We start from the raw sequence: 19,798 nt of genomic DNA on the forward strand, positions 1-19,798 counted from the left end.
TAAGTTGGAGAACTCACAAGATGTTGAGTGACGATCCAGAAGGAATAATTTTTTCGCATTGGACTTGAGGGGATGTTTACTCCGCCATCTTGAACTCTCCTTCGAAAACGCCCTGCAGTTAGATTCTTCTTGTAAGAATGACAAGTGATCAAGAATTTATCATTCCTTCTGGTTGTCACACTACTGCATACTTTCGAGCAGTCATAAGTTGGATTTTCGTAGAATTCATTCGTTTGGCTTTTCAGCGGTTTGGGTTATATAGTAGGATCAGAAACTGCCAAATTGATGAACTCATGGGCATGGGCACTGAGAGTCACACCTGTCCTAGGAATAGTTGCCGTTCTTCTTGTTTACTTCGTGTTGAAGGATCCTGTTAGGGGAGAGAGCGAAGGAAGTGGCCATTTGGAAGCCACGACCTTCAAAGAAGACATCAAAGATATTGTTAGAAAGTGAGTATTCCAAAGCGCAATTTGCAATATGTTTTTCTTTTATTCCAGCTGTAGAACGGATGAAAACAATTAATAAATTATTTCCGTATTGTTAATCTCATGAAATTAATTAGTTTCCGTTCAAGAGCTATACAGGGTGAGTCCCTGACTCACCCTAGTTGTAGCAAGTGCACTTGGATGATTTAATCAATTTTCTTTTTGTTTTACAGTCGTAGTTTTATGTTTTCAACTGCCGGATTTACATGCGTGGCCTTTGTAGCTGGCGCACTAGCTTGGTGGGGACCCAAGTTCATCCAAATGGGTCTTGAGTTGCAACAGGGAGGTCCTGTTGATAAGGATAGGTAATGATTCGCTCTTTTTGCATTAATTTGATATACCAATAATTTCTAATCGTTATTTTACTCCTCTTTGCTCGCCATACGCTGATCGCACGGTTATTTATGAAGATTTTTCGCCAGTAACAGAACAAAGTTCACTTAGTCTTCTGGAATAATAGGAGAAACAATTCTTTCCTGAAATGAAAAAGTATTTCAGTCGGTTTATTTTCAATTAAATCCTATTCTATCGAGAATGTCACGGAAAATTCCCTATCAGGGTTTCCCTGATTTTTTTCCTCTCACTACACCGATACGAAAAGCTCTCAAATCCAAGTATTCGATGAATTTTCATTTATTTTATTGTGTACATAAGATAGTAGCCGTTTGTTGATAAATTGATGGGGGCTATCATTGCCAAATATGTAAAAATATCTCGTTGGATTAATTCAACATCACAAGGTGTTATTGTAACGAACGATAATTATCGCTAATTGTGAAATGTTTATGAATGAGTAGGAAAGGACTTTCGTATCAGACGATTTCGTCATTCATTATCGTCGCGATTAACGAAATAATTGTTGTAAGTCCCATTTTGTATCGTACAATTTCGATTCGGAATTGCAAGAGGAATTTCATGTCCATCATAAACTCCCAGAAGTGTCAATGACATAATAACCTTTCCCTATAAATGAATTTTTTCCAATACGTGTTGTCCTTTTTTTTTGGACAATTTTTAATGATAAAGTAGATCTTTTTATACACTGGGCGTCCCACGTTGTGTGGCCTACTAGACGTTTATAAGGGATTAATCATAAATTTGTGCTGCAAATTTGCATGTTGGGTGGCCTACTAAACGTTTATAAGGAATTAATCATAAATTTGTGCTGCAAATTTGCATGTTGGGGTTAGGTTATGTATGGTTGGGGTTTTCAATCTTGAAGTGTTCAAATTTAAACCAAATGCGTTGACAGTTCGGTAGGCATCTGTAATTCTGGTAGTAATGCTGCCAAAAACATGCAGGCGAAAGCCAATAGATGTCGCTTTCAAGGAAACAATTTAGGACAGAGAGTTGCGCATCTATAGGTTATCTATTGCTGAGTAGCTCAGTGAGAGTGATTTTTTTTAGATGCGTCAAGCGTATGGCAGCAAACTTTAGGAATCTCGTCATAACCTTCCGTTTCAGGTGAACCGTCTCATACCTTTAATTGATTTTTTAGCGTTGCCTTGACGTTCGGAGTTGTTGCGATGGTCTCCGGCCTGCTCGGAGTGCCGGCCGGCAGTTACCTAGCCCAGAGGCTGAGGCCTCACTACAGTCGGATCGACGCCCACATTTGCGGCGTGGCCCTTCTTATCTCTAGCCCACTGGTGTTCGCGGTGTTGCTAACCGCCTCTTACAGTTCGACGCTCTGCTACACTTTCGTGTTTTTCGCCGAGTTTTTCCTCAATTTGACGTGGTCTATCGTCGCTGATATACTGCTGGTAAGATAGGAGTGGACCATTAATAATCGATGCGAGGTTGGGCTGATTGACTGTGTCCAACATGTTGAAGTTTCATTCGGCGATGAAGAGTCGGTTTTCTTTGACGTCTAAAGTAACCACGAGACGATTTAACTGAAGTAGTATCTGAATGACTGGATTGTACACGCATATTTACGAAGGAATATATTTTAACTGCAAAAACATAGGGCTCATTCCTTGCTGTATCCCGTTACCGAGAATAAATCTACAAAAAGAATCAAAAACAAAACTATCGGTGCGAGCAAACTTATAATTTCTAAGGGCTAATTGCGAGTGTGTGCCCTCTTGTGACTGAAGAGACCCAACCGTGACCTACAGATTCTTCCACACTCCAGGCATGGATAGTCACCAACCAGATCTAGCCGATGCTGTATTCTTCTCGAGTCTCCATTATAGCTGTGGACCAGAGACCTCCACTGTGTTCTGTCTAACGCTAGTTGTTACCAGTTTTGATTGGCATTAACTGATTTTAGGATTTGATACAGTGTATCCTTAAACCGCTTATACTGGCCACAGAAAGTGGCCGCTCCATCTGAGTCGGGCCCTCGTTACTTGAGTCTCGATTGTTATACAACTCCCGCGTTGCAAGACTTCTGCATTTGAAACTTTGTGGAACCATCTGATGTGCATTATTTCTCTTAGATGACGTTGTTGCGTTTGTTCAAGCTGTTCAATATGTCTACTGTACGGCGTCCAGCTTTCTCTTGAGTAAAGAGGCGTTGGGAGGACCACTGCTTTGTAAACAGCTGTCTTGGTCTTCAGATTGAGATCGTGATTTTGAAATACTCTGTCCTTCAGCGCTTCCAGAATGCCCGTGATGCCGAATTGATACGGTTGTGTATTTCCGTGTCTAGTTTAACCCTAGTATTTATGAAGCTTCTCGAGTATTTGAACTGCTCGACCTGTTCCAGAGTTTCATACTGCAGGCTGATATCTGTTCGAAGGCTTTCTGGCGGACTTACCAGGATTTTGGTTTTGTCAATATTGAATCTAAGGCCTAAAGCTTCGTATACATGTTTATAGACCATATTAGTGAGGTTAGGCGGGAATTTTGAATCGCGATCCATCCGTGGATCTGGTCCCTGAATTCCCTATGCATTTCTTATGGGACTAAAAATGCCGCGTACTTCTCGCCTGTTTTCGGATATTTTAGCGAATTTCTTAAGATTTATTTCTGTTGGAATGTGTTCTATGATTCTTTCTTAACAGGTTGAAAACAAAATTTCGTAATAAAATGGTATATTTTTTTAATAATGGGTTAATATAAAATTGGTCAGCAAGATCCATGGAAGTTTGTCGTAGCTTCATTTCGTTTCTAACCTCTGAAGCTGATATCATTCTAACGCGCAAGCGTAGCATGTCATTTTCCTTGTTACGGTTCATCATTGACGTATAGCAGAAATGATCTACGACATACGGATATATTCCGTATAATAATGTTTTCAATTTTGATTTTAGGACATATAAAAGTATTTTGTGATGTAAAATGTACTTGGAAACAACCTCTAATAATGGCGGCACCCAATTTTGCATGTCTTTATATTAACATTTACTTCTAGCTAGCGATATTCCATCTTAAAGTCGATTCCAGTGTAAAAAAATTTGAATATGGATCTCCCGCCAATTGAGTGATTCTAACCTCACTAATATGGTCTATAGGCGTCCAACATTATCTGTAGATCCTATGAGCTGCTAGCGATAAGTGCGCAGTCGTCTGCATATTGAAGTTCCGTGATAAACTTTGTACGGGTTTTTGCTCTGAGGCGCTTTAGGTCAAACAGGCCTCCATCAAATATTAATCTTAATCCAACACCTCTTACTGGCGTACTCATGTCAGCAACTATCGAGACAGCTATGGCGAAAATATTGAACAGTAAAGGCGCTAACACGCAGCCTTGTTTTATTCCAGAGTTGGTTAAGAAATGGTCGGTTGTAGGGCTAGTGGGCCTCAAACCACCAGTCTTTGGAGGAATAGGAATTTGTGGTCTGTAATTTTTTTGGTACGATTTTGAAGTCGCTGTAGGTTTTCTTCACTGTCCTATGTATGCTTCAAACAACAGATGGTATAGGTGCCATTAGATCTTTGAACAGTAAAGGCGCTAACACGTCACATTGTTTTATTCCAGAGTTGGTTGAGAAATGGTCGGTTGTAGGGCTAGTGGGCCTTATACCACCAGTAGTTTGGCACGGTTTTGAAGTCGCTGGAGGTTTTCGTCAGTGTCCTATGCTTCAAACATTCCCGAAAGATGGTAAAGGTGCCATTAGATCTTTGTCAGCTGCTGAATGGAACTCGGCGAAGGTTCTTCAATGCAGATCTACCCATTCTCCCTCCCCCCCCCTCTCTCTCTCTCTCTCTCAATGATGAAGTATGAATTAACCTTCTCCTCTGAAAAGGATTTCAGTCTTCCCTATCTGTCACATCATATATAGATGTGTTTTCTGGAGTATCTTCTTCGGGTGTTCTCCAGTGTGCATACAAGAACAGCCTTACTACGAAACAGTGCTCTCTGTAAGCAGCACATAGCCATCAGTAAGCCTAGTAGGACCTTCAGGCACCAGAAGCCTGTTTGGTGTAGACCATAGGCCTCTATCAGGAACAGTTACCCTGTAGGGTTCGTCAAAGCAAAAGTTGGTACCCGTGTGGTCCCCTTCATAGATAAGGGATGTTTCCTAAACAGTCCACTATCACCCTATCATCCCCTCTAAGACCTTTCTTCATAGCCAACTCCGCAAGGCGATTAACTTGATAAAGAATAGATAGCGACATCACCTAATCGCGACTCTACGCATGAAAACTTTGCTCAACATGAAATGTGTCAATCAGCTCAATCTTTCTTCCTCGTTGTTTCAGTAACTCGTTCATATTCGGCGGTATAACGATCGCAGCCGGCGTGGTCGGTCTGACGATGGGCGGTTACCTGAGCCAAAACCTGCGGGTGGTGTACCAGAAGGCCGATCCCCTGATATGCGGGGTCGGTCTTGTGGTATCAGCGCCCCTGCTCTTGGGCTGCACTTACGCGGCCACCAGTAACACGGCCCTGTGTTACGTGCTGTTGTTCTTGGGCCAGGTCACCCTCAACCTCAATTGGGCAATAGTCGGTGACATACTGCTGGTAAGGAAGACAAAGAAAATGTCGCAAATTTTCCTGTTACTTGTGTATTATACGGCGCTTAGTTCGAGCACCGGCTGGTGGCGTTGTTACACGTTCTTTTGGTGGTTACGATATCTGTTGAAGTTTCGCATTGTTGCCACGTTTTTCTGTCCGCTTCTCGCCCGATTCGGTTCATCCATTTTCATTCCATGCCGGACATAATAATGATAATTTGTTCACCCCTTCACACATAAAAATCTGCAAGACAGGTCAAGAATTGAAGGGTAAAAAACAAATTATATTACAGTGGAATTCACAAAATACAGGGTGAGTTTTCATCTTTCACATAAATGGTATCTATTAAGGTGCCCTCATTGTCAACGTCATTGTCTTTGTCAATGTCACTGTCATTGTCAATGTCATTGTCAATGTCACTGTCATTCATTAATTAATTTTAAGTTTTCGAAACACCTACACCCTACCCCTATCAATTGAAAATTTTAAGTTGATACCATTGAGTAAATAATGGATAAGTATTTAATACTCAATGGTAATACTTACCTTTGTCCTGAACCTGAAGAAGCTATTGTGACAGTGGCAAAAACTCTTCTTAGTGAGAATCATGTACACAATTCAGTTTCTTCAGTTCAATTATGGATTTTCATCAAGTATCGGACACATAAATTGAATATGTTTTTGAACATTGATGTACAGTGTGTAGTTTTGATTTTCAATGAAGGAACTTCAACAGTATCGGATATTTTTTCTGCTTTTTTCGCTTAAATGTTAAGCCATGGAAGATAAGCTGAGAAATTGCATTCCAGCAAATAACTTTCACTTTATTACTGCTTCGTCTGACAAATTTGAAACACAAATCACAACCTTCACTAAGTCTATTGTATATTATTAAGGCTAAGACAATTCTAATCAATTTATGTATAAACACCCTTATCAGAATAATGTTCATCATCATATTATGAATGAAACTAACGAATATCTAGAAAAATTTGCACTTTCTCCAACCAGAGTATCACTTCTATTGCCCAATCTTTGGAAAATGCAAGACTTGTGACGAGATACTGTAGCAATAGGCAGTTTTTTTTAAGTGTGGTTATGCCGCATTTTTTCAATGAGTGTATATAGTTTGAATGGGTGATGAATCTGGTTAAATTATTCCTTTTGTAAATTGCCACTTGCTTCGAAATTTTTTGCACTACAAAACTAACATTTCGACCTTTGGTCGCATTTTCATACATATCTCTGCTTGCTTTGGAACCACAGCATTGAAAAATAAAACAACAATAAGAATAATGTTATTCTAACTCAATTTGAAGAAGATTGTTAACGTTCTCAAATAAATATCCAAAGTTGCAGAAGTTATTGAACTTATTCTCTTTCTATAATGATATAACTTTTCTTTATTAATAATCAAAATCTCTGATCTAATTGCTTGAAGTGTTTATGTGGCTCATTTATCTGAAAGTGTGTCTGAAATGCTTGTGCTGATGTTTTAAATCTCTAGAAAGCCAGTATTCTTCTTACATCACAACTGGAAAAGGATGTAAGCAAAGATAAAATAAAAATTATGACGAATTTTTCAGTATGTGGTTATACCGACGAGACGTTCAGCGGCTGAAGGCTTCCAATTGCTCTTTTCTCATGCTTTAGGGGACGCTGGAAGTCCCTATTTAATAGGAGTGGTAAGTGTGCCTGGTAATTGTAAATGAAAGGTTCTTTTAATGAGCGTTAAGTACTCGAGTACTTTTTTTTACAATTTCTTCTAGAAGATCGTTTTGTTTTAGTTGGCGGACGCCTTCAATATTTCCATGTCCGGTTCTTCAACCCTATCATCGTCGAACACAACGATTTTAAGGAGTAGCAGTAATTATAACGATTTTAAATCGTTACAATACGCTCTATTCTCGACTTGCTTCGTCGAGGTTCTCGGCGGGTTCTTCTTCCTCATCACGGCGTTCTACATTGTCGAGGACAAGAGGAAAGTCGAAAAAGCAATACACGGTGAGCAAACATATAAAATACATTCGGTATATTCTTTAATTTTTAAACGAAATTGATTGCAACAAGCTTCAGTTTAACTTTAACCAATTAATTTGCCTTTAAAGTTATTTTTAAGTCGATACATCACTGCAATAAGTTTGGGGGAAATTATTGAATGGGTTAATTTCATTGAAAATAAATTCTCATTGCTAATTACGGACCTCAATAGAAAAAAGTTGTATTCATATGTTATAATATTCTTTTCTATTAATTTTTTTCAATGAGTGCATGATGTTTGATTCTACAATCAGTCAGTCAGTTATTTGTGGGAAAAAAATTATCAACCTTTAAATCAAACATCATGCACGCCCATTTTTTGGTTTAACAAAATATTTCATAATTTTTCTTTTAAATGGTACAGCCGATCAGCACACCCACCAAAACGAGGTTATGGATTACATAGAAACGACAACGAATCAGATAGATTAGTATGTTTGATTTTTTCAAAAATACATGTGGTGATGGTGGTGAAGGTCTATCTGCATTTATGTTCTTGTTGTTTTCGTTTGTCCACATTTGAAAGTCCATCTCATATTCCAGTAATTGTTTTTAACTAACAAAACATCTCCGATACTACTTTGTACTAATATACGGGGTGTTTCACTCAAAGTTTCCACTAGATTTGTTGTTTCAATATATTTTATCACATTTTTGGATTCTCCCAAAAATTTAACTAAAGATTAAATCAATGGCAACACATTAATGCTCTCCTTTCACATCGTCTGCATTTCCTACGCGAAACACCTTCCTATGTCCCTCATTTTAGTGTTTTTTCACTTTTTTCAATCACATATTCATAAAATCCTTTCAAAACCTCAGTAAGCATTATTAAGTAGGAAAGGGGTCTTCAAAATGGCTAAAAAGCACAGCTTCTCACATACAATTTGTTGTTTGAAGAATTTTGAACCGCTACAATTACTAAAATCATTTCTCCCAATTGCAGGTACCTCAGAAAGGCTACTGGTTAACCCCACAGAAGAGCCTAACTTAATTTACTAGTAAAACGAATTACGGACAATAAAAAAACACTTGTAACGTAGCTGAAGATTTTTCCGAGAGAGTTTTATGTATGTACTGTTTCATTTTTATACAAAATATTTATAGGCGAGTGGTTTAACTAGTTTTACGGTGTATAAAGTGATATTACGTTTATTGAAGAAGTAGTGAATTCGTAATTTAAGGTAGACTTTCGAAAAAGGTAGATCCTGGAACTATTTATTATGCGTGTGTATAAAGTGTTTGGAATATCCAGATTAATTTCACGTTGATTGGTATTTTCTAGCGAATTTTGAATGATTGTGTACTTAACAAAGAGTATGGTGCATGGTGAAAAACGTCTGAGTGCACTAGTTAGGTTTTTTATCGTGTTTTATTCATATTGCAATGTACAGAATATTGAGATGAATCAGGATTTTATTCACGGATATTTTGTTATGACCAATATTTTACATAATTTATGTAACACATGTTATGTATCATTACAAAAACGAAAATTGAAGATACCTCGAGGTTCGCTGAATTATGTTCTTCTGAGAGTTGGCTAAGATATTTCATGTTCGAAATAATTATTATTAATAATAATTATTCAATTGAATAATATATCTTTGAAGTTAACTACTGAAATATTCATGGTAATGAAACAGTTTCAGTCTTATTTCGATTACAAATATTCGTAATATCCCAGACTATGATTGCAAATTCCTCTTGACATTAAGAAAGAGTAGAGTCTAGACTCTTATTAATCTATTTTCTATTAGATTCATGACATTTGTTTTCATCCTAGTCGTTAAGCGAAAAGTAACAACTCTGCTATCAGGTTGAAAAGGCTTAAATTTTTTTAAATTTTCTGCCGGTATAAATATTCTTTACTTGAAATTGAGTAGAGGTAACTTTAATTTTCTCCCATCGTTTTTTCGAGGTTCATCCACTTGTTAAACGCTCGAGAAGCTCACTACCTTCAGCTACAAACACTAAGAACTGTGATAAAATAAAGCTGTCGAGACATTGATTGCCTCGGACCTTGTGTACGGGTTGATTCACCGATATGTCCATTTATCCTATACATCAGTTTTATTGGAATATGTTTCAGCGTTCGTAACATTCGAAATCTTCATTTCATTCGCCAAAGTGAAAGGTATGATTTCAATGTTGAGGCATATTTTGAATTTTTCCCCCAAGACTGATTTTCCTGAGAGTATGTAATTCCTTCGATTATTGAGATATGTGTAATATAATGTATATTATTGTATTTATTATTGTTTTGTAATTGTGGAAATAAATAGCTTCGATATATTCGTTTCATTATTTTCAGGCATATCAAAATTTTCAACAGAAAATCTTCGAGGTTTAGAAAAAATTAGATTGATGAAAGGAATACGATGAATTTTAATTCAATCAATTTCACTGAATTCAATTTTGCAAATTAAAAAAAAATTATACAAATTCATCATCTAAGTAGCCCTGCAAAAAAAGAAAGTGATAGTCCATATGTGAATTAATCAATTTATTATGAAGACACATTTGTAAAAATGGAATAATACTTTGGAACTGTAATTACTACTAGGTCGCTAATGGCTTGTGATATAATATATTCATAAAAAATATAGAACAAAATACAAAGTCAACAGTTTACTGTAAACAATAAATTTGTTTGAAATACGATCTATCTCAAACAACAAACACTTGCAGAAATAAGTTCTACTGGAAACAAAAAATATTACAGTTAATCAAATTTAACAACTTTATACAAAATATATACCACTCTCGTACATCAAGAACATTTACAATAGTATATAAAAATAAAAGTAGAGAGCCTTCGTATATAACAAACATATCACAATCATATGGCAATATAATGAAAAGGAAGTGAATAATTATCCTCAAATTGAACAACTATGTTCATTAGAATATTAATTAATTTCCAAAATGAGACTCGAAAGAAATATTCAACCGTTAACTAAATAACTGAATGATTTTTGGTATGCAAAATTATTTGCAACAAAATAGTATTCAGTGAATATTTGGACACAGACTGAACATCTCCCTGTATCAAAACAATAATCCTTACGTCTAATAGATGAATTGAGAAAAAATCGACCGTTAAGTAAATAAATCACAAATTATTTTGAACAACTTCAAATTTCTTTCTTTTCACTCGAGATTGTACTAGCCACTTTCATTTCAAATGAAAACATTTCAGATCTTTTTTACTGACATAAAAAATCGACCCGAATCAAGATCAAATTCACACAGAAGGATTTACTATTTAATTGATGCAATTAATATAGAAATCCTGAATTCATACTGTGGTTTCCATCAATTTGAATTTTTTCGGAGGAGGTTGTAGATTTTCACTATCGTCAAAGTAATACTCACTGTTCGATCCTTCATTCTGCACGATCTGGGCCACACGATGCTGCATGCTCACATCCTAAGAAATAGATGAAATATAATAGTACAAAGGATATTTCAATGATTAAAATCAGGCTTAAATAAATTTTTTAGCATTATCATCATTCATTTAGGCAAAACTACTCACATCTGCTATCCATCTATGTGCCAATACTTCATTGATTGAGATCCTTTCGTTTGGATCGACTATCAACATATTCTTGATTAAATCTTTGGCGTCAGAGGAAACACCCGACCAAACAATGGGATTGAAGGTGTATTGTCCCGTTAGTATCAATTTATTCAATACTGCTCGTTCCGTTGACCTTTGAATATTATTAATCGAATCAAAATAAGATAAACTTTCACTTTTCACACAAATGAATAATCTCAAAAAGGCACTCACCTAAATGGCAACTGTTTCGACAACATATAAAATAATATGACTCCCAAGCTCCAAACGTCTACTTGATAGGAATATTCAGTGTAAGATCCATCTATAATTTCGGGGGCTACATATTGAGGTGTACCACAAATGGTTTTCATCACAGTGTACTCATGTAAAAATTTGCTCAAGCCAAAATCCGTCAGTTTAACTACTGTTTCAGTCTCGTCGTTGGCTAAAAGTATATTGTCAGGCTGGAACAAATGTATCAGATGAATTACATTATAATGCTGTGAATAAGTTAAAAGGCAAGAGTTTAAAAAATGTTGTCAACAAGTAGGCTGGATATTTTGTGTCCGTCAACCCAATATCAGTGTCATTTTTGTTCGTTTGACAATCAAGTTAACACCTTCCATCCCAAATGTCACTTGTCTCACAATTTTATGTGATATTTCAATCCTACCTTAAGATCTCTGTGGGTTATTCCTTCACTGTGAAGATATTGCACTGCTAAAGTTATTTGGTAAAATAAACATTTCACATTCTGTTCCGTCATTGGCCTTATAGATAAAATCCTCGATGTAAGGTCCCCTCCGTCCATATATTCCAAGATCATACACACATCACTATCGGTTTCCACTATTTCCTTCATTTTTATAACGCAAGGCTGAGGAAAACCAAAAATACAGTTGGAGAGGTACAACCACCTGATAGAAGTAATAGACAAAACTTACATGTGAAAGCGACTTAAGAATTTTCACTTCATTCATAATTTTATTAGGGTGATCAAGGTGGTAGATATTTCCACTGGAATAAACACCCTTCTTTATTTTCTTCATGGCATATGCTTTGGTAGTGGTCTAAAAATCAATCATTGAAATTTTGAACTCACAACATTGGATCCAAGCAATAAACGTAAAACATACTTTTTCAAAAACAAGATGAACTTCACCACATGCACCTTTCCCTAGGAATCTTGACAGTTTATACTTCTTCCTTAATTCAGGTGGAAGTAATTTGCTTGATTCATCCATTTCCAAGAGTTTGAACACAAACACTGGAAAGAACAATAGTTATCAAGTTGCACCTTTGAAATTATCCCTATATTTACATTTTTGAGAACCTCTAAATCCAACAGATAAAACATCGTCATGCTGTAAAATGTTTCTATTGCCTCTTCCAACAAGTGCACCATTTATGAAAGTTCCATTTTTACTCTCATCTTTTAGGTATATTAAATCGGTGTACTCATCTCGTATTATAGTAAAATGAATTTTGCTAATATTCAACATAGTGGATTCGGGAAAATTATTTTTATTTACAACTATTGTGCATTGCTCAGCTCGTCCTAAAGTTATTGTGTCCAAAGTGAGATCTGTAAACAATACTGTTTGATAGGAATTTTGAACATATCAGGGTAAAGTTTTGATCGTATCTCTTTTACTTTGGCTATAGGAAATTATGGATTGTTTTCATTTCAATTCATTCAAATCAAATAAACAATAAATACACACTTACCAACTGATTTGAACTTTTCCATACAAGAGTAAAGTCGCCCCCATGGCAATTTTATATTATTTTGTTCTTGAGGAACACTCAAGGGTGTCAACGTATCCGGCAACTTCTCACTGGTTCGATTTCCCATTGTTTTCATTTGAAATAGAGTCGATAGTGTTCAAAATATCAGATCTTAATTTATGATGAAACTTGTGGGCGAATGTACACACAACTTAAAATAGCGGGAAAATATTGTCAATCGTACTAGATGATCTTTCTTTTTCATAGCCTGTAAAACTATTAGAGGAAGTCCCGAAGATTTTATGAAGAAGGAAAATAGGGAGTTCTGATTTCATATTTACTAGCTTAAGCTTTGTTGTGTTGAGATTTTTGGAAGGGATAAGTAAGGGAAAGATGCTATTCGTTGAAGGATTTGACAGGACCTCACTAGCCCTTTATGAATTTGGAAAACATGTTTCAAACTTTTGAACCGATTCGGGTCGACTCTGATGTGGACACATTCTTTGTGTGGATCATTTTGAATGAAGTGTAGATGTTACGATTAGTATATAGTTAATTAATCAACCGAGGCTTAAAATCATGAATAATTTATTGTTTTTGAAATCGATATATACATCATATTTTGCACCTCACTCAATGTAGAAACTAACAAATACATATTGAAAGAGTTTTTTTGATGAAATGTTTGAATGCCCTCAAATTGAAATTGGTAATTTGGCACACCATGCATGATTTCCTTAATACGGACCTGTCCTTACAGACAGGTGTTTAAAGTATCTGGTTCAGGAGTAGGAGGTCGAGCAGGTAAAGAGGCACAAAAAAGTTTTTGTCCCTTACAATTATGCAAGTGCAAAATGCAGTTGCAAGGTCCGTCCTATTAACACGAAACGTGAACTATCATTGCCACAGAAAATGGCGAAATTCTGCTTTTATATCAGCGGATAACCCCAGATTCAAGTTGGGTAATCAAAAGAATATTATTTTCTTCCCTTCTGCAATACTTATTTGTCCGCGATACCAGAGACTTATCAATGAACTTTGACTGCTATTTTATATCTTGTTTTTTGAAACTCTCTGTTGGGGGTTATCAAATTCAAATTTAATTGGTGTAGGGTCTTCTCATTGACGTTCACACTGTCCACAGCTTCGTTGTGATTGGTGGAAAATAACGTGTTGCATATCAACAAGTGGTTTTCATCAATTTCAAATCATATTGTTTCCATAGAATAAAGTCCTAAGCTCAGTAAAAATTAAACTTTTATTGGTACATCTTGATTTTGAGTGAATAATTGTCTTTTTTTGTGAATATGTCCGCCAAAGTGGTAGTAATCGGTAGTGGAGGAAGGGAACATGCAATCGTTTGGAAAATTTCACAGAGTGATCTAGTTAAGCAAATTTTCGTAATACCAGGAAGTTATGCGATCGCAAAAGTAGAAAAAGCAGAAAATGTAGCCATCGATGTTAATAAATTTGAGGTTAGTATTGTTGACATCTTTCTCGACCTTGACCTTGAACCATCGAATTAGATGAAAAATAACTTACAAAAGGAATAAAAAGCAATCCCGCATCACATTCTATGATCGCTTATACCGTGGATCAATTTATACAGGCTGTGCATTAGTTTTGAAGATATGCCTTTCGGTGCGTGCAGTATATGCACTCTGCCCTTCCCGTGGTTACGCCTATGACCAGATGGCACTAGTCCCAAATGTCCTAAATTTATCCTGAATAAACTGATAGTTTTTCATTTGCTTTTTGAAATCCTCAAAACTAGAAATGAAATTTATGAAAATTTTATTATTTTTACAAAGATTTCAAAGACGAAAGCGATATGAACCACAAAAAATTTCATGTTGCATTGCTTATTGCTTCATGAAATTGTTGAAATTACACCCTAGCCTTGTAGGTAGTAGGTAATGAATAGACACTTTCTAAAAGGTACCAGGTACCTACCTAAGGATACTAGTACAACAGAATTTAAACTATGGAGGGTATTCAAAAAAATCGAACAATGCATAAGCAGTTTTTCTATAATTGCAAACTACAACTATTGTTCATTCAATATTGGTTTTATTTTGATGATGCATACCTGCCTTCTTTATACATAAACTTGCTCGAGAACTTAAGAAAGATGTCCCACTCCTTTAGAAACCTAATGAATAGTAAAATTTTGCTACCTATAGTCTGTGTGCCGTCCCAAAACTCTTGAAAAAAAATTGAATAAAAGCTTCAGAAGTGGGTAAAACGTGAAGCTCAAAATTCATATTTACGCAATTACAAAAAAATACCTAGTTTTTGAAATTGACTAAACTATTGAATCAAATTCTGGCACCAAAGTGTATGTGACCCTTCTACGCCTTTCGTTTATTTCAGGAAAAAATTGCCTTTTTGAAATGAAACTCAATGTTAGAGGTCTAAATAGTCTGCGTTATTTGAATGATTTGACTAATTGGGATCATTTTGATCATTATTTATTTTCAGGATATAAAAAAATTCTGCGAAGAAAACAGTGTTGATGTAGTGGTTGTTGGTCCGGAGGATCCCCTGGCCAAGGGCATAGCTGATTTTCTAGGGAAGTCGAATATAAAAGTATTCGGACCTAGCAAAGATGCGGCTTTATTGGAATCTGACAAAAGTTGGGCCAAAGCGTTTTTTGACAGACACGATATACCTACCGCCAGGTGGAAATCTTTCGATAATGCAGAAGAAGCGAAAAGATTCATAATGGGGTGGGTATAAAGGGTGTTTACTGAATATTCCAATCGAAAACGGGAGAAAAAGGGCACGTTTTTGGCTTTTCGATGGTTTTCGTGAGGTCTGGGATTTGCAAGAAGCAACAGGGCCGTACTTAGGGCCTAAGAATATGATATAAACTGTTAGTTATTTATGTTTTTATGTTTTCTCATGAAATGTTATTTGATAATTAAAGAAGTTCTCTTGTATTTTTACCAAAGCTGTATTGAATACCAAGTTAAGCCAAAAAATTGTCAAAGAGGATTGATTGAGTTGTTTTTCCAAATAGAGGAATTTTTTTTAACTTTAGGGCCCCGTTTCCTGCCCTAGTGGTCAAGGCTAGTGGATTGGCAGCAGGCAAGGGGGTTATTGTATCTTCTACCAGACAAGAAGCGTGTGGTGCTGTCGATGCAATTTTAGGAGACAAAAAATTTGGATCAGCTGGAGAAACTGTAGTTGTTGAGGAGTTATTAGATGGAGAAGAAGTTTCGGTGAGTTTCACGCACAAAAAATATAAATAAATTTAAACTATCTTTGAGCAGGCTAAGCAGGTGTTGGCCTGAGCTGAATTTTTTTTTTTAAATTTCGTTTCGTACAGGTTTTAGCGTTTACTGATGGAAAAACAGTGAAGGCGATGTTACCAGCGCAGGATCATAAACGGATATACGACAACGATCAAGGTCCAAACACAGGAGGTATGGGTGCATACTGCCCATGCCATTTGTTGAACGACGATCAAATCAAGTTTGTTCAAAAGAACATTCTTGAAAGGACTGTTGAAGGCTTCAAAAAGGACAGGATTCCATATGTCGGTATGGATTTATTACAATTTTTTGTACACTTGATTGTATACATCAGAGAAAATGAAGAAAATTTGAGTTTATAACTTGCAGGGGTTCTATATGCCGGACTTATGATCACAAGTGACGGCATCAAAATTCTTGAGTACAATTGCAGATTCGGGGATCCAGAAACAGAAGTCATTCTTCCGCTTCTGGAATCAGACTTGTACTCCATAATTTCGAGTTGTTGTGATGGAACACTGGACAAATCTGAAATAAGATGGAAAGAGGGCTTGACAGCAGTCGGCGTGGTGATGGCTTCCTGTGGGTATCCGGGCACCCCTAAAAAGGGCCAAGAAATAACAGGTAAGTAAATGATTGAATTTTGTTACCAGAAATCGTTACTTCAAACAACACTGTTGGAATAGAAATAGAAGGAATTTTTTTACTGGAAAACTACAAATACAGAGAATGAAACGAAACGATGAGTGGTAGAAATTGCAGACAAATAAGTCAGAACACTTAAATCAGCATATTCAATTCGTTTCAAGCAAGAGCGTTCAAAATGTTGCAAAAGGTATATTTGTAGGAATCGAGGAAATAGAAAAGAAATCAAACTACGTTGTTTTTCATTGTGGTACAAGTTTCAAGGATGGTCATTTGGTAACGAATGGAGGTAGAGTATTGATAGTGGTTTCTCTGGCAGAACAACTAGCCAAAGCTGCTGCGGAAGCTACACAAGCTTGTAAGATTATAAAGTTTGATGGATGCCAATTTAGAAAAGATATTGCTGTCAAAGGAATAGCTAGGTGAGTAAGAGTCTTTTGAATCTTTCTAAAACGGAAGATTTCACTATCAAAACAAGATGACACGAGGAAACAAACGTCTATAGACAAGATATACAAATGGGCTTTTTATGCTTACTGATTTAGCTCCAGTTTAGGATGCTCCAACTCTGAAATACAAGTCCCATTAATTTTGTAGATCCATTTTAACTTCAGGAAAACTTTCGTACAAACAGTGCGGTGTTGACATAACAGCAGGTAATGATTTGGTCTCCCACATCAAACCCAAGGCCAAAGCAACAAACCGACCAGGTGTCATGGGTAGCATCGGCGGTTTTGGAGGCTTATTCGATGCCAAAGCCGCTGGTTACAAGGACCCTTTACTAGTTTCCGGAACCGATGGCGTTGGCACAAAGTTGAAGGTGAACCAACACCTTTTCTGAAGGAGGACAAAAATTATCACCAAGTCATTCTTTCAGATCGCCCAAGAGGTAGGAATTCACGATACTATCGGCATAGACCTTGTGGCTATGTGCGTGAACGATGTGTTGGCGCATGGAGCTGAGCCTCTCTTCTTCTTGGATTACTTCGCTTGTGGCCATTTGGAGGTCGATGTGGCTAAGGATGTTGTTTCTGGTGTGGCCGAAGGTTGTCTTCAAGCTGGATGTTCCCTTATTGGTGAGATAAACTAGTGTTACCTCAAAATTTGTTTTAATCAACAAGTCTTCAGGTGGTGAGACAGCGGAAATGCCAGATATTTATCCAGATGGAGAATACGATGTGGCTGGGTTCGCAGTTGGGGCAGTCGAAAGAACCCATTTACTACCCCGAGTGCAAGATATCGAAGTAGGGGATGTTTTAATAGGCCTTCCTTCCTCCGGAGTACACAGCAATGGGTTCAGTTTGGTTAGGAGAGTCATGAAACTTGCAGGTGTAACGTATCACAGCTTATGCACGTTCAGCGAATCGAATAAGACATTCGGTAGGACATCGCACGTCAATTTTGAATGGCTTTTACCGAAGGTTTTCTTATAGGTGAAGAACTGTTAACCCCAACCAAGATATACGTCAAATCTGTTGTTCCACTGATAAAAACTGAAAAAATCAAGGCCTTCGCACACATCACTGGAGGAGGTCTACTCGAGAATATACCAAGAATTCTACCAGCACATCTTGCAGTAAAATTGAACGCTAAGAAATGGACTGTACCTAAGGTGTTCGCATGGCTGGCTGCCATGGGTAAGTATTAACGACGTCAAAACATTAACAAATACTTGTATTCTTACAACGACAGATTGCAAATGATTTTTATAAAAAAATATACACACACTTACACATTACGTATAGGATTAGCACGCTTTTTTATTTCAGGGGGTGTCAATGAATTCGAACTTTTGAGAACGTTGAATTGTGGAATTGGTGGCGTTTTGGTCGTGAAACAGGAAGATGTTGAAACAGTTCTTAGTTCACTCAAACCTGATGGTGGCATGATAATCGGAGAAGTTATAGCGTGTAAAGATGGTTAGTCAGGTTGCTTTTTTAATTTTCTTGAACTATTTTGACACCCTTTATAATTCCTTATTCCTTTTTTGTAGCAGAGAAACAGGTTATCGTCGAAAATTTTGCGGAAGTAATGGAGAAGGATATGAGGCTATTCGTACCGGATTTGATTCAGCGACAGATCGTCAACAAAAAAAGGGTTGGCGTTTTGATATCGGGCAGCGGCACCAATCTTCAAGCGCTCATAGATGCGACTTCAGACACTTCACAAAACATCGGCGCCGAGATAGTGTTGGTGATATCCAACAAGGACAACGTGGAAGGTCTGAAAAGAGCTAGTAGAGCAGGCATACAAACAAAAGTAAGAATTGTTGCCATTTTTTAATCCGTTGTCTGTTGTTGTTGTTGTTTGATATACGCGGTTTTTGATGAAAAAAGACTGCATATTAGTTTACTTTCAGGTCATAAGTCATAAAAACCATGCATCCAGAGAAGACTACGACAGGAAATTGGATGAAGAACTCAAACTGGCCGGTGTTGAATTGGTCTGTTTAGCGGGATTTATGAGAATTTTAAGTGCTGAATTCACCAACAAATGGCGAGGGAGGCTGATCAACATACACCCCGCCCTTCTTCCGTCCTTCAGAGGCACCCACGCTCAAAGGCAAGCCATCGAGGCTAAAGTCAAAATAAGTGGGTGTACTGCTCACTTCGTCGATGTAAGTTAATACATACTGAAAGTCATACTTTCAGGACATTAATGAATGATATTTTTAGGCTGATGTGGATACCGGCGCCATAATAGCCCAAGAGGCTGTGCCTGTTGAAGTTGACGATACCGAAGAAAGCCTCACCGAGAAAATTAAAGTTGCTGAACATAAGGTGTTTCCTCGTGCCCTTCAATTGGTCGCAACCGGTAAAGTTAGGCTTGGTGATGATAATAAAGTCGTTTGGTTAGTTTGATAAATATATGAGTAATACATATTCAACTTATTTTTGTATGAATCTTTGATTAAATTGGAAATTACATAAACAGTAATCTTATTTTCTGCAGTAAAGTGTAAAGGGAGGTTGATTGAGGGTCGTAAAGTGTAGAGGGATCTTGAACGACGGTCGTAAAGTGTGGAGGGAGCTTGATTGAAGGTCGTAGAGTGTAAAGATGGCTTAATTGATAGTCGTAAAGTGTAGAGGGAGCTTTACTGACGGTCGTAAAGTGTAAAGATGGCCTAATTGATGGTCGTAAAGTGTAGAGGGAGTTTTACTGACGGTCG

The 19,798-nt window shown here is 37.0% G+C and overlaps 3 protein-coding genes across 5 annotated transcripts in view; 2 read left to right on the plus strand and 1 right to left on the minus strand.

Annotated features, from left to right (window-relative positions):
• Nucleotides 1–9,726, plus strand: part of LOC123316505 (protein spinster) — a 42,686-nt gene extending 32,960 nt beyond the window's left edge. Inside the window, exons 4-10 of one of the 3 annotated variants that reach the window (XM_044902608.1) lie at nt 246–449; nt 659–790; nt 1,984–2,245; nt 6,978–7,076; nt 7,179–7,395; nt 7,796–7,862; nt 8,378–9,726. In XM_044902608.1, coding sequence (XP_044758543.1) covers nt 246–449; nt 659–790; nt 1,984–2,245; nt 6,978–7,076; nt 7,179–7,395; nt 7,796–7,862; nt 8,378 — 982 coding nt within the window. In that variant the 3' untranslated portion in view covers nt 8,379–9,726. Of the gene's footprint in view, nt 1–245; nt 450–658; nt 791–1,983; nt 2,246–5,135; nt 5,398–6,977; nt 7,077–7,178; nt 7,396–7,795; nt 7,863–8,377 lie in introns of all 3 variants that reach the window. The other 2 variants (XM_044902609.1, XM_044902610.1) reach the window with 2 other exon arrangements.
• Nucleotides 9,727–9,922: 196 nt separating this feature from the next.
• LOC123316527 (ovarian-specific serine/threonine-protein kinase Lok) lies at nt 9,923–13,219 on the minus strand. Its single transcript, XM_044902642.1, has 8 exons — nt 12,728–13,219; nt 12,321–12,584; nt 12,136–12,266; nt 11,944–12,069; nt 11,673–11,876; nt 11,231–11,463; nt 10,973–11,150; nt 9,923–10,864 (listed from the first exon to the last, which is right to left on the minus strand). Exons 1-8 carry the CDS (start codon nt 12,861–12,863, stop codon nt 10,733–10,735), a joined length of 1,404 nt encoding a protein of 467 aa, XP_044758577.1. The 5' UTR covers nt 12,864–13,219; the 3' UTR covers nt 9,923–10,732.
• A 628-nt stretch (nt 13,220–13,847) lies between these two features.
• Nucleotides 13,848–19,560, plus strand: LOC123316526 (trifunctional purine biosynthetic protein adenosine-3). The gene is made up of 14 exons (XM_044902641.1): nt 13,848–14,202; nt 15,209–15,456; nt 15,771–15,951; nt 16,059–16,272; nt 16,354–16,608; nt 16,832–17,051; nt 17,227–17,449; nt 17,507–17,705; nt 17,758–18,009; nt 18,063–18,266; nt 18,399–18,548; nt 18,623–18,888; nt 18,989–19,246; nt 19,305–19,560. Exons 1-14 carry the CDS (start codon nt 14,035–14,037, stop codon nt 19,488–19,490), a joined length of 3,024 nt encoding a protein of 1,007 aa, XP_044758576.1. The 5' UTR covers nt 13,848–14,034; the 3' UTR covers nt 19,491–19,560.
• The last annotated feature ends 238 nt before the right edge of the window (nt 19,561–19,798 follow it).

This window comes from Coccinella septempunctata, chromosome 7 (assembly GCF_907165205.1).
Source record: "Coccinella septempunctata chromosome 7, icCocSept1.1, whole genome shotgun sequence".
NCBI lineage: Eukaryota > Metazoa > Arthropoda > Insecta > Coleoptera > Coccinellidae > Coccinella > Coccinella septempunctata.